Source organism: Thermobia domestica, chromosome 5, assembly GCF_964235325.1.
Source record: "Thermobia domestica chromosome 5, izTheDome1.hap1.1, whole genome shotgun sequence".
NCBI lineage: Eukaryota > Metazoa > Arthropoda > Insecta > Zygentoma > Lepismatidae > Thermobia > Thermobia domestica.
This window is the reverse complement of record NC_137458.1, coordinates 267,086,292-267,100,415: the sequence shown is the minus strand read 5'-3', so window position 1 is coordinate 267,100,415 and position 14,124 is coordinate 267,086,292. Positions and strand designations below refer to the sequence as shown.

The window sequence follows — 14,124 nt, the reverse complement described above, 5'->3', positions numbered from 1 at the left end:
CTTGAAGCTAATTGCGTAATTAATTACTAGTTACCTACGAGGGCTGGAAAAGTTTTATGTTGGGAAATAACTATTCTCAAATATGTCTTTCAATGTACAAAAAATTATCAAAATCTGAGACCATGAAATTTTAAAATGCTTATACTTTGGTCGATTTGAGATAGAAGGTCCGCAACGTATTCTTACGTGGACTCGATTTGCGGTGGGAGCTCATGTGGTTCGGATTCCAAAGTTGCTGTAGATTGACGTCTCATACAGTCTTGTTGAAAGGCACGCTAAACTCAGCCAACCAACAAGCAGCATATTCGTACTTAAGAAAAGTAATACAGCCAAGCTGCATATTTGCTAATGGATGCTATATGCTACCTGGACCCACAACATAAGTGAATGAAGTTACTGTCTTTTACGCTAACGTGTCGATGGCCAGCCCCAATTTTAAACATGTCCCCGTTCATCATACTCTCGCAAAATTTATCTGTCTCCCGGTAAATGGCAACGTTGCATTTTCATTTAACATTGGGCGCATAAAGAGTGTACAGACCAAACGAATCGTCCGATTTTAAAAAAATCATTCACTTTAGATTGAAACCGTCACATTTGGAGACTGTTTTCCCTCTTACATTTTGTTGTAATTCTGAAAATAACAGTTACCCTATATCAGGGGACTTTTGAAACACCCTGTATATATAAAAGAATCAATAGACTGGATATTAGGATAGTATTGACAGGGGAAAAAAAAAGACACAATACAAAAAATCTACATACATTTCATTCACTGATGTTTGTCGAACAGAAAATGCAACCGACGAGGGCCCTTCTTAGCAAATCTTGTAATTGCTTGCTCTATGAATACAGTCTTGTTTTCAAGCACACATTTTCGGTGGACAGTTAACATACTGAGTCGCTGAGTCTTTCGTCCTTCATCATTAAGCATAACCAAATTTTTACTCTTCATAAAGTACTAAATAAACGTTCTACTGTGCAAGTAGAAAAAGAATTGTTTCCATGGCGGTCGCTACACCAGGAAAGAAGTCCTTGCAATGTTGTAATAAAACAATATAGGAACACCGAGCACTTAACCGTCCTTGTTTTAACAAATATGGTACCAGCTTTCGCTTTCCCCTGACAAGTTACGGATAGAATAGAAATTTTCAACATCTTTTACTATTTGCATGAATTCCCTTTTCTAAATGTCTTTATGACTATGGAATGGAATTATTGCAACGAATAAGCAACATTGTTACGTTTAGGGAAACGGCGCTTAAGGGACACAATAATGGAATCCAAATACGGGATAAATAAAGACACCTTGTGATAAGCTAATGTGGCAGCTTGGTAATTCGATCTATGTCATTGCTCTGCTACAACACATGGAGTTTCTATCATACTTCCAACAACGATAGCCGAGGTGTCGGCAACTGCGTATAGTTGGTGAAAGCAGGTGTGGCATCTAGCGATGATTTTCAAAAATGTCCAAAATAACTTCAATGGGTTCTTGTACCTTGGAACGATCTATTCTCTCTCCCTGTAGAGCATTTGTAGTTGGCTCTAAAATAGCACTTTATTTGGTCATGAAGTGCATTGATATTATAAAAGTACTAGATGACACTGAAGAATGTAAGTAATGAGCATGTTATCGCACGCTGCTGTTTCCATCAGAGTACACCTGTTTTAGACAGTTCACTATTTCTGCGAAGTTTTCCGAAAATATTCTGATGCTTTTGTTCTTTGCAGAGCACCGTGTTTAGCAGAAGAGAGGCACAAGGAACAAGATTTCTTCTGAGGGAACTTTCACCCCCCCACCCCTCCCCAAAAAAAAATGTTTGATTATATCTTGCATAGTTGCAACTGAATTTTGAATGTTTGAACTTCATTAGTGTCATTAATAACCAGATTTAATTTATGGCTAGTACAGTGAAAAAAGAATGCCTTAGGATATTGTTCTTATAATTATTTTCTTCACACTACCTTCTGCTCCTGCCACTGTGCTGCACCCGTAATAACCTTGTCCACACAATTTCGACATATCAAGGCTACATTTTGACAAAAATGATAAAACTTCATTTGCAATTGCCTTTACATTAAGTTCATGTAGAGAGAGACACAAAACTAAGGAATTCTCGAATTTTGGGTTGATTTAAAGTTGAGTCTATATACCTAATTCCTACTGACAACTGCTCTACGCCTGAAATGTGCATACTTTCATCAGCAATTACTGAGAATGATTTTGCTTTATTTGCTTCCTTAACTAAAACATTTTTTAAATTTCTTTTCACAAACTTAAATCAATTCATTTTGAATTCGATGTGAAGTATATTTCGTATTGCCTGATCGTCCTTTAAATTATTTTCTGAACACAGTGTCTCCAGCCTCGACAGGAAAGTCTAACAGGTCAACAAACACACATGAGTCCGATTTATCACTCGAAGAGGTAAATCATGTGTTGCGCAGAACAAGATGCAAGATAATATAGGAACTAACTTTTTTTTTTTTTTTTTTTTTTGTTACTTTCAGTTTGCTTTCTGAGTCCGGAATTCATATGTTCTACCACGTTCACTGCTTTATTGTCCATCGTACCTAAAAAGCATTTGGCCTTTTCAACCGACTCCTTTATGCCATTCAGATTTCATGTAATGTCGTGCTGCTTCGTGAAAGTTCTTATGCTTAGTAAAAGTTCGAACAGTAAAGCTGCCCTGAACACCACGATGAACACTGGGTTTAAATAAAACACACGTGCGACACACAGGTTCCTTAAGAACAGAGGAGTATGATAACCAGGACCCATAATCCTTTATCCACTGATATCTGAAAGGACGAGTATTTCCGACCGGAGGTCACTTTTAAAACCATAAGAATCACTTAGAATCCACCATGAACATAGCAGGTTAAATTGTCATCCACATGATGTGCTCCTAGATAATTTCGAATGTCTTTTTCGTAGCCTACAACACTGTATGTTTCAGCACTTGTCACGATTGAATACGATGCGTCAACCCTATCATCCTCGCTTTCTTCCTTTTCTTTGAGCTTCTCCGTGGCTAAGCAGTTAGCATACGCGCCTTTAGCGTGGGAGACCCGGGTTCGATTCCCGGCGGGAGCTCATGTTCGGATTCCACGTTAATCGGTAGGTCCACATTTCATATAGCCTCGCTTCTGAAAGGGACGTTAAACTCAAAATCAACTCAACTCGCTTTCTTTTTCTGATCGTTTCTATTTTTAGTCCTCTCCAAACTTTCCAATGCAACAACGGTATTCTTAACTTTTTGCCTCCTTTAAAAAAAAGTTTTATATCCATTCTGAACACTATACCAGTAATACAGGTTTAAAAAAAATAGTAATAATAATAAAAGTAAAAATAAAGAAACAAGCGACAGTTGACTCCCGAAAGCAACTAAAAACTCACTGTTACCAAAGCTTTAATTAACGAGTTTGTTTATGCAAGATCGGCACCTTTTAATAATATAACAAATGATTCTTTCCTCACAGTCACAACAATTGTAACTGAGAGGAAAGGAAAGGAAATGTAGCCAGCTTTCTCATTGTGTTAATTTTCTCGCTAATAACTTAGATATATTCCAGTGTTGTATTAATAAAACGTTGTTCCGTAGCTGGTCATGTTAGTGTTTAAAAAATGTGGTGCAAATAATAATGAAGCTTCATTAGAAGGCTGCAAGGCCCAGTTATGCCCAGAACTTTATTATTATTATTATTATTATTATTTGTAAAGGTAAAAATCACTAATATTTTGTGAATTCGGCTGGTCTTGAAGAATGAAATCATCTTATATTTGAAAATGGTATTGAAAGTCTAGCTTAGATGTCAGTTTTCGAACTTTATAAGTGCTAGAATGAAACCCAAAAAAACAAAACTTCATTGTTATCAGCACTATGTCTGCAAAAGCAACAGCAAAGAGCGAAATTATCTTTTTAACTCTACTGACGGACACTATCGTGCAAAATATTTTGTCATTGCATTCATCTGGCTGAATATAATCAATTTTCAGGGTTCCCACTCGTCCCGGAAATCCTGAAAAACCTGGACATGTCCTTGAATTGATTTTGCCTTGAAGACATCCTGGAAATGTCCTTGAAAATGCATTTCTGTCCTTGAAATTTACAGCAATACTAAATATCAAATTTTTTATAATAAAGATTTTAATTGATTGATATTTTTGTTTGCTATTCCTGTTTTGTGCTGAATAATAATTTGTCATGATCCTGTATGTGTGGGTGGTTGGTATTCTTTCTTTCTCCCAACACGGTGGTTGGCTAGGAGAATTTCTCTCTTCTTTCATTCACTAGTCTGTCAACCCATTCTTGGATGCTGTCTTCACTAGCACTATCCTCCAAAAACTGGATCCAGTATCAGTCCTCCATAATCAGTCTATTTTCGCCACCGTACTTACTCTTCAGTAAAATTTACTGAGCAGTTTAAAGATGCACTTTCTGGGTATAAGTTGGACCCTCAGAGGCTGGATTGTTTTTACACAAAACTGTTGGGTGGTTCGGACGAATTTAAACATATGTTGTTAATCATAAAGAAGCTTCTGGTTTTGTCTCATAGACAGGCTGCTGTCAAACGAGGCTACGTAAATAAAAACCTGCTTGTTGCAAGTATGAAGGAGAAATCATTGGTCGGTTTGAGATTGGTGTATGATAATATTTCCCATAAAGACATTACTTCAATCAACGTAACGAAAGAAATGCTGCATCATGCCTTCCATGCAAGGCAGCGCTATATGGTAGAGCTGGAGAAAATAATGATTGTTGAAAGAGAAAGTCAAGTGCAGAGCAAGAGGAAAGAGATAAGTGAAAATGCACAGAGGTGCAGAGAAAAAAAAGGAAATTGTTGGAAGCAAGTGAAGCTTTGAAGACTAAAGCAAACCAACTTGCACATGAAGCAAAGCAGAAATCTTGCTTTACTTTATTGACAGAGTCAAATGCTATCTGTAGAGCAGCTTCGCTAAAGAAGAAAGATCGTGTCTATAGATGAGGAAATCACACAACTCCATACTCAGTTGGGACACTTGTAATATAGTTCCTTTTTTCCCCTAATTATATCTGTCACACTGTGACGCGATGAAGATGGCATGCACGAAAGAACGATTTTTGTTTGTAAATTTGTTCGCTGCACAATCAAAATATCATATAGAAAGAACGAAAATACATGTGTTGAAAGTGGGTGGATTGGGTGACTATAAGGAGAGTTGGAAGGAAAGAAAAAGCACACTACGCTCCGCTTTGTTTATTTAATTATTGTGTATTAATACTGTACTTGCATTAACATTCACAGAATAAGCAACTGTACTTTTCATTTCACTGTTGTGAGTTTTGAACCTACAGTTGCAATCCTGTTATACCTTCCTGTGTCGAAGTCCTGTTTTTTTGAAAGAGAGTGGGAACCTTTCCTGACACCAAGATGAGACAAAAAGTATAGACCAACCTGGGTGCACAAATACTTCCTTTCAAAGTTATAGGCTGCCGAAAACACAAAAAATGAACTTTTATTAAAGGTACATAGTTCCAAAACTATGGAACCTACCGTAGTCGGGTCAAGACTTCACTTAGGAACTAGTATGTGCCCTATCCAAATATCCAAGTTTCAGAATCCTGCTGTACTTCTGCAACAATTTTTATAAAGGTAGTTGGTGAGTACTTCAAATTATATGCCCGTAGCCAAACTCCCTCTATAAAAATTTTTGCGTGAGTACCTTATAATTCTGAAACATGTATTTTTGGGTAGCGCACATATTAGTTCCTAAGTGAAATCTTGACCCGACTACGATAAGTCCCATAATTTTGGAGCTATGGACCTCTAAAGTACTTTTTTTGTGTGTGTGTGTTCGGCAGCCTATAACTCCGAAACATTTGTGCACCCAGGTTGGTCTATAGGTGCCTTCCATTTCAATTCAGGTAGAGCATGTACCATCAACATCTCAGATATTGTTGAAACTATTTTATTGCAACTAGACATGTTTTTAAGGAACCTGTATTTTTTTGTTTTCTCGAGAGAAAAAATCCCGCCAAGTAATGAGTCAACAAAGACGGGAAATACAATTTATGAATTGTAGGAAACATGAAAAATGGTCGTCTTCAGAGCTCCCACCATTATAATTCTTGTTGTGGTATTTACACAAGGATATTAATAAACTATATTTTATTATAGTTTGGTTTGAGCGTCCGTGAACATGAGACCTCAGAGTATATAATATAATTACGGACCCTATACTGAATTGCAATAGAAAAGAGATCATGGTGTCACTTCTGCATGTTTTTTTTTTTTCTGTTTTGTTTTGTTTGTGTTTTTATTAACTTATCAACTTGGCAGTCCCCTAAGTGCCAGTTTAAGACGATGTACTTTATTAATAATGTGATGCCTAAAATAATGTTATCTGATCATATCACCCTTTTTAAAGATGGGATGTGATAGGCTTAATTAAAACTATCTTTCCAAATATACTTTTACAGTGCCTTGGTTTCGGAATAATATGATTTCTTAACGAAGTAATTGCCTCCATCAAACATCGTTCGTTATATGATATATTTATTTTTGTATGAATATTATGCATTATAGAAATTCATGATGGTAATTTTCCCGTAGTTCATATTTTCAGCATCTCTTGTACATAAACAAACATACAGTAAACACTCCAGTTAACTCATAGTAGATATTATGCAAATACAGGTGGTGGTTAAATTAAAATTCCGATTGAACCGTTAATTTTCATGTTTGAAGATGAATCATTTTAGTTCCTAAAACTTAGATCATTAGTTAAAACTAAACTATAATTTCAAACTGATTGGGTAACATTTCGTACGAAACAAGTGCCACATAAAGTACAGATTGGGTATTTGGATTTCCCTTTATTAATTGGTACATCTAATATTATTTTATAGTTCTTGAGTATGTTCATCATGTTTTAAATAGTTTGCTTCTTGTAAAGTATAGTACTTATTGTAACTTTTACTTTCTTTTTGTAGACCGACTCCCAGAATGTCAGACATCAGAACTGTAAAGAGTCATCGTCTGATGAAGCGATATCTAAAGCTTCGTCAAAAGAAGAAATGAATTATCTTTTTCCTAAAGAACGTTTCTCTGGAAACGCAGAGAACATAAACCCAGAGAAGTATAAGGGAAATGAGGTATCTGTAGGAAAACCTGCTGTTAGAATCAATCTACCACTTTCCCCTTTCACTGAAAATAACCACAGACTTCATGGGTGTAGAAATGATGAAAACAAGACCAATTTTCTTCCAAATGGAACTCAGGCACAAAAACTCAATTCGAATGCGTCGTCGTTGTGGGAGAGCGATCTTACTGAAGATAAACTATGCGACACAGAAGTTTCTTCCTCAACATTGACGTACACAGATCGTGCACCTATTGTCCCCATGTCGGTGCTTGGTAAAAGACACTCTCCCGTCCGTAATCCTAACTCTCCATCCTCGTTGGGTCATAAATCTCCTAATTCCACCCCTAGAAAAAGAAGAAAATTTTCTCCGCAGAGTAACAAAATCACAAACTACTTTCAGCGCTGTGAAGAAAAGAAAGTCTGTGATAACAATGCTAATCACGTTTCAGTAATACATTACGCGAATCCAAGGCAAGTTACGAAAGAAGAAAGCGAACAACCACCAGTGATCAATTCTGACGTGTTACGAACGCATTGTTCCTCGGAACTAAGTTTGCCTTGCAACAGTAATGCGCAAAGAAGCCAATCTAACATAGAGATTATAGATTTGGACGAAGTGGATGGTACCAGTGATTCAGAAATAGAAGTTCTAAATAGCAAGAATAGCAACATTGACGGAGATCTGTTTGTGAGTTCTGATTTAAGCCGGAAAGAACTCTTGTCTGCTGTGCTAGAGCGGCTCATAAAGACAGAAGACACTAAGCCTGAAAGAACAGATAAGAATCGTAAGTGTACAAATAACTTGGATGAATATGAAGTGTCTACCACTACTATTACTCAGGATGAGATAATAACTATTAGTGACAGTGAAGAGGAGAGTCATTGTAAAACCAAGAAACCAGAGGGATCAAATTCTTCGTACCTTTTTAAGGACAATATGTGTGAGGATAGTGTAATTGAGATTTCGGACAGTGACAGTGAAAGTATATGTATACTATCTGATAATGACGACGATAATAACATCAGCATTGGTAATTTATTGGAAAGTTGTGGTATTCGTGATACCTGTGATAATTCGCACGAAGCGAATTCAAGCGATAATGCGAATAGTTCCAGTCACCGCGTGAACATCGAAAGTAGCGTAGAGACAAATAATGATTGTGTAGGTGATAGTAAGACTTCAGTAAGCAACATGGTGGAGTTAAACATGAATTCCAAAGCGAATAATGAATGGAAGAAACATGCACCAACCAATGAAATTGTACAAAATACAAACGAAATTGCACCGAGAATTTTGTCCGTTGTAAATAAATTTAGTGCTTCAAACTCTGATCACGTATACGATGGAGAACCAGCAAGTGGCATTGAAAATGTTCTTTGTGATGGAAATAATGTACAAACCTCTGACGGAAGCTTAACCAAAGAAGTTTTAGCTTCAAGTGCTGTTAACCTTAAGACGTTTACTGAGACCCTTAACCTTTTAATAGGATATGTTTTGGTAAATCCTCATATAAGATATAGTATTCAACCCACTTTCATTTGTGTCCGAGGAGTTTGTCCCTGGTGTCCAACACAAAATGGTGAGGTAAGAATATTTTAATTTTATTAATAGTTGCTGCAGATTTTTATATTTATTACTATAGTTTTATTTGATAACTTCTAATTTAAAATATAGGTAGACAGTATATCCAGCAGGTACAATAACAGAAGTATTGAAAAATGCGCTGAACGTTTCACGAAGGAGAAAATAAAAGAATTATTTTCGACATTAGTGTCCGAACTTTTGTTATTGAAATAATGGAAAATTCTTAACAGAATGCAGAGGTTATTCATTTATATTGAACCGAAGGCAATGTGTAATTGTACCGCGCATGCGCAACCCATTGCCGTGAGATTTCTAAGAGACAAGCTACGGTATCTCATTAGTCACGTAGTAGAGCAGTGTCGTCGAGCATAGTCTGATGCCACCGATACTGAACAGATTCTGGGACAGGCTCATTGTGGCCCATTCCGAGGCTAAGTTCACGCATCGTAGAAATGGGTCGAGTGCGAAATTTTCTTGTAGGTCGTGCCACTGTGAATCGTATTAAATGGAAACATGTGGCAAAGTCCAGGGCCCATCACACCAACGTGAGCAGCTAGAAACCGGCTTTCTGTGACGAGAGCCCCGCTATTATTGCATGTGATTCGGCGTATGGTGACCTATGGAAATCCCCACTCACAACGTGTGATGGCCAGCAAATACCATACATCGCAGGCGATAATCAGACGCACCATTCATAGGGGTTTACATCTCATTGTCGTTCTCAATAGCAGTGTGCGTGCCCTAAAACCGTATCATGTGGCTGATCGAAAAAGGAACCGCAGAAAGCTATATGAACGTCATCTCGCGGATGATTGGTGGAAGTTCGTTGTTATCTTTGATGAGGTGTGGATTTACGTAAAGACTGCGGTAAAGTTTATACTATTACATACAGACTTGTTGACACAAGAGCCGAAGCACGTTCTTCCGCCAGTGCATAGAGATTTTGCCAGAAAGGTTCATGATTGTGGCTCGTACAGGGCAAACTGCGTCTCCGAAAGGTGGAGCAAAACGTCAAAATCAATGCTGTGTACTACCAGACTCCGACTGAAATATACTAGTATTGTACGGACAAGACGTAGAGCAGGTTGAACTACACAAAGACAAGGCATCCAGCTATTTGGCAAAAACATCACTAGTATTCTATCGCCGTATAGAACAGGAAACTGCAATTTCAGCAATTCTTTTCTCAGCATTCCTGTCAAGAATCCACATGTCAGCCCATTGTTGAGTCCGCGCCGTCTCGGGCCGCTGGAAAGCCTGTCAAGATTTGTGGGATGCAATACCTATAGTCCAGCTGGAACGCAGTTTTCTGCAATGGAAACTCCAGTGCCGAGCAGTAGTCATTAGAAGTGGCCTACAGATCGAGCACAACTGGAGGTGGAAACATTTCGTAGATAAGTAGGACATTCAAATTCGTCTCAATATAAATGAATCAACCTCGATACAAGTGTGGTCCCATAGTCACTAACGCTCTTGCCTTTGGTGCGAGCTGTTCCAGATTTAATTCCTGGTGGAGACACTCGACAGGTGGTGACATTGGGTGTCACAGCATTTTCAGACCAGACATCTTGAGTGAGGTTTTTCCTGGGTTTTCCTTATTTACACTAAACAAGTACCGGAATGGTTCTTAACTTACAGGTCTCAGGCTGCTTCCTTCTTTCCCCATTCCCTGGATAGTGTACTTCCCACGTGGGATGTCATTCCTCATACGTGACGATTTTCAGGCCATAGATGCCGCTAATAGTTAAAATATATATAAATTAGTAAATAAACAATATGTAACTTTTTGATTAATATGGCGTTTGGCTACAGTACATATAATGGCATTCGTTCATATTTAAAATTTATTTATTATATTTTATGAAGTCTTCAGGTTTTGTGTCCTTTAGCAACACCTAAGACGTATTATTAACATAGGTTCCGAAACACGATAGAACCCTGAATCCAGTGCAGTTGGCAGGTTGACAACCACATACAAGATTAACCCTCAATGCAGTTTCTGACCACACTAGCTAACTAACTCACCTTCAGAAAAACTGGATTACAGGACCATTTTACCGGCCCTAGTTGGAGGTTGTATTTGTCATTGAATTGAGATATTTAACTCTTCAGTCGTTTCTAGGAAAGTAGTTGAAAAGTGGATCATTCTTCGATGCAGTGTAGCACTGTATCAGCGATAATGTCGGGAGATTTCCACAGGAATCACTGCTCTAAAACTGAACATGAATATATAATAATGTTCAGCGTTGGATTGAGCGGATCAGGAGTTCTTTATGTTCCTTAAAGTACGCCGGAAAAGGTATAATTGGTGTATTGGGGCACTGTAATCCTGGAAAATCATATCGTACCTAGGGAACGTCTGTACTACAGAATATCTAGTCACCTATATTGTGTACACAATTACTGTCAGTAATCTTCCTGATCTCTTGGGTGATGTGGTTAGCGTGCGCGCCTTCGGCCCGGATTTGATTCCTGATGGGAGGTTGTGGATTCCACATTAAGCTTTAGGTCCACGTCCGTAGCCCACGCTTCTTTTTCGTCGTTGCTGTCCTTAAATTCTGCTTGCAGAAAACCAGGAGAAAGACGACACTCCATATTACTTCCTTTCAAGCATCAGCTGTCAGCGTTACTTTGTTGGCGTCGGAGATCAGAGTTGCAAATGAAAACCTTACCACAGATGTTGACAGCTCTCCATCCATTAATAATACGTCCTCGGTGTATAGCACACCTACACACACACATTATATATATATATATTAGTGTTGCAACTCACTCACTAGTGTTGCAATCGATTCAACTGCTTGTATTCGTACGCGTAGAGTAATGATAATGGCTTCCAGTTAATCTGCGACGTTGCCACATTGTGAAATTTTGATTCCCCATAGCGGCTGAAGGAGGCCTCGGAGGGCATACCGTCATATAACGTTTTCACTTTTCATTTTATTTTGGCCTGTAGAACTGTGCTCTGTGGTCCGTGGGCTTCATTTTTTAGAACACCCGGAATATATATATATATAAACTTTAGATAAAGTAAGTAAACAAAAATAAGCCACTCCAGGATGAAGTGATCCTGTAAGATTGAAAATTCAAATTAGATTTTATAATTTTTAAGCAACAGAAGACTGAAAGTTTAATTCTTTGAAAAGTCCAAACTTCGAATGAGTTTTTCAAGATCTTTATCAAATTTGTATGACAGTAACTCAGGTCTTTGTTATCGGATAAAAATAAATGATTGATTTGACAACCTGGGAGGAACCATTAATCATTTGCTTTATTCCAAAATATTGTAGCAAGGAGTTATATTAGTCGTTTCTTCGTTCTAAGTTTTAGAAAATGAGGTGCATAATTCTTGAAGTGGCTAGCCAGTTCGTGTCATACCCAAAGTCTAATTTTGCTCTCAGTTTTATTTATACACGAAATTAGTAATTAGTTTAACTGCAAATTACGTGAGAATTAGTTTTATAACGTGCCAAACGTAAAAACCGTTATTTCAGATACCCATTCAGTTCTATAGTCAGTTATGCAGTAGTGCTACAGTTCTTTGTGAAAACTTTTCAATGTCCGGCAACCACATTCTCACCAAGGCTTTTTCTTATTCCGTACCAAGAGTTTTATGTATCATCGTCACTTTCTCCGAAACCATGCCTTTCCTGTCGATATACCTAGCACTTGCACTCTTGGATGTACTTACTTCAACTAACCACGGACCTATAATTTACTTGTTTAAAAATCGGGAAGGTCACCAATTCTTTACCACCAGCGTCTAGTCTACTGCACCGCTCTGCGTACTACATACTGTCACCAAACAGGTCTAACACAAGACAGTTGCATATTCCCGGTTGGAGCTCATGTAATTCGGGTCCACGTTAAGCTCTAGCCCACATCTCATGTAGCTTTGGTAGTGAACAGACGCAAAGCTCCAAATCAACCAAGAAGTTAATTACTGTGCATGAATTTCCATATTTCGACAAACTATAACTCACTCACTCACTCTCTCTCTCTCTCTCTCTCTCTCTCTCTCTCTCTCTTTCTCACACACACACACACTCTCACTCTCTTTTTGGCAATAAGCGTTATTTCGAACACGAGGAACTATGGTTCGGTGGCTTATATCATCGTAAAGGAAAGGAATTCACACTTACGCCATCCAAAAATGTAATGTTTCAGCAATGTGCAGTAAGTGTGCAAGGGATTTTACATAGGGCGTAATTTCCAGACATGTTCTCAACACCATTCTTAGATATGCCTGGACTAAAAAAAAAAGGGGGAGGGTCAAAGTAGGTAAGATAAGCCTTAATAGCAGTGAACACGAACTGCGTCGGCGTGAAGTCGTAAGTATTAGGAAACACCAGTTCCACGGTTCCTCATGTACGCAGTAACGTGTGTTATTGTGTATTTTTAATGCTTTTGGACAGCTCTAGCTCCGAAACTATGCCTTTTTTTTCTCTACATTAAGTTTTTTATTTATTTATTTAATGTGAAAAATCACCTCGTATAGTTTGTCGATATAGTTCATTAACTCATTAATTCCCTGTGAATAAATATATATACCAGGTGTATCAAAATTTCGGGGCCGTAAGTAAACTCCGTCATGGATGAAGATACGAGAAAATGGAAAGAAGAAAATTGTTGAAAATGGGGTTGTTTTCAATCTAAAATGATAAAATTTTTCTATTTGTACCGGCCGTTTGGACTCCACACTGGTATTGCGACCAATGTTTAATGAAGAAAGTAATTTTTCCCAATCCAGGTCTTCTTGTTAAATTTTCTAAATTTCGAAATAAATCCAAGCACCATTTGTTAGTCCTCGCATATCGATGCATGACCTAGTACATGTCTCCGTTGTCATTCGTTTAGAAGCAAAATATCTTCTTTTGTAAGAAGAGAGTGACTGGTTTTCATGCTTATTTTAGCCAAGCATGATTCCGGATTTATTTTGCGCTGGGAGTCAGTTTTTCTAGCCATTTGATCGTTAAACAGATCCTTTATGTTGTTATATGTATAGTAATGAAATACTAACCTTGAACTCCAGTTAAGCATCAGCTTTTTCGTTTCGTTGACTTTCTGTCATCATCATCGTTACATGACTATTGCGGAATGTTTACATCGAATCATGGACCTAAATAACGGTATTTTTTTTTTTAATAAATACTTAACAGAAAAAAAAAATGCTGTGAAATTTTACCTCAATAAACCAGTTTAGGGTTTGATAAACTTCTGTGCCACACAATGCGTAGCCTCCAGTTCACGTTTTTTTTTTCAAAATCAGGAATGAAGAACCAATTATTTTAATTGTTCGCCCTTAATGTGAATGCTTAGGTGGGGTCGAATTACCGAACTGACATTGAAGATTGAAGAATTTAAAACATGGATTAATTGTCATTTCAGTAATTCAAACCGACGTAAA

At 37.7% G+C, this 14,124-nt stretch overlaps 1 protein-coding gene across 10 annotated transcripts in view; it reads left to right on the top strand.

Moving 5' to 3' along the window:
• LOC145686586 (uncharacterized) overlaps positions 1-14,124 on the top strand; it is a 678,364-nt gene that overhangs the window by 588,881 nt on the left and 75,359 nt on the right. For all 10 annotated transcript variants that reach the window (XM_081760035.1, XM_081760038.1, XM_081760040.1 and 7 more), the window contains one exon: positions 6,981-8,717. In XM_081760035.1, coding sequence (XP_081616161.1) covers positions 6,981-8,717 — 1,737 coding nt within the window. The remainder of the gene's footprint in view (positions 1-6,980; positions 8,718-14,124) is intronic.